The sequence below is a fragment of the Pygoscelis adeliae genome, unplaced genomic scaffold, assembly GCF_000699105.1.
Source record: "Pygoscelis adeliae isolate BGI_AS28 unplaced genomic scaffold, ASM69910v1 Scaffold346, whole genome shotgun sequence".
Taxonomy (NCBI): Eukaryota; Metazoa; Chordata; class Aves; order Sphenisciformes; family Spheniscidae; genus Pygoscelis; species Pygoscelis adeliae.
In genome coordinates this window covers 458,853-459,579 of record NW_008824902.1, presented here as the reverse complement: position 1 = coordinate 459,579, position 727 = coordinate 458,853, and the positions used below count along the sequence as shown (strand labels likewise).

The window sequence follows — 727 nt, the reverse complement described above, 5'->3', positions numbered from 1 at the left end:
GCCTTCCTATCCCTGTGGTCTCACTGCCCCCCCGTGTCCGAGTGCATCCCCAAGGGCCCAGGTGGCTCGGGGGGGCTCAGTGCGGTGTTACCCGCTCTGCCCAGGGCATTGGCAGGCCCTGCAAGCGGATCCTGGTGTGGTGCTCATGTTCATCCCCATGCAAAGCTGGCCCTGCTTGCATGCACGTGTGTGTGAGTTGCATGCAGCGTGTCCCCTGTGTCCGTGTCCAGTGGTTCTTGCTCCTGTCCCCATGAGTGCCCCGCTCTGCTTAGCCGTTCCATCCTGCCGTGGGTCCCTCATTGCAGCCGTACCCAACAGTCCATCAGGAGACCTTGCTCCAGCCCCTCTTCTCTCCGCAGCCGGTGACCTGCCAGGATGGCGGTGCTGGGGGGCTACTGTGAGGGCAACAGCTCCATCACCCAGGCCTGGGTCCAGCAGGGCTTCCATCCCTGCTTCTTCTTCACACTGGTGCCGGCCGTGCTGCTGAGCGTCTGCCTGCTGCTGGGCGCCCTGCAGTACGTCTGCTACGTCCGCTTCGGCCGCGCCATGGAGCCCAAGTACATCCCCCGCTCCCGCCTCTACCGCGGCCAGGTCCTGCTGTCCCTGCTCCTGGCCCTGCAGCCCTTCGGCGGGCTGCTGTGGCAAGCTGGGGGGCCGGGACGGCTCTACGGGTACATGTTGCTGCACGCCTGCCTCTGGGCCCTCAGCTGGGGCTGCGCCAGCGCCC

At 66.6% G+C, this 727-nt stretch overlaps 1 protein-coding gene across 1 annotated transcript in view; it reads left to right on the top strand.

Annotated features, from left to right (window-relative positions):
* The first annotated feature begins 63 nt into the window (after positions 1-63).
* ABCB6 (ATP-binding cassette, sub-family B (MDR/TAP), member 6 (Langereis blood group)) overlaps positions 64-727 on the top strand; it is a 6,453-nt gene continuing 5,789 nt past the window's right edge. The window contains exon 1 of the mRNA XM_009324871.1: positions 64-723. Coding sequence (XP_009323146.1) covers positions 376-723 — 348 coding nt within the window. The 5' untranslated portion in view covers positions 64-375. The remainder of the gene's footprint in view (positions 724-727) is intronic.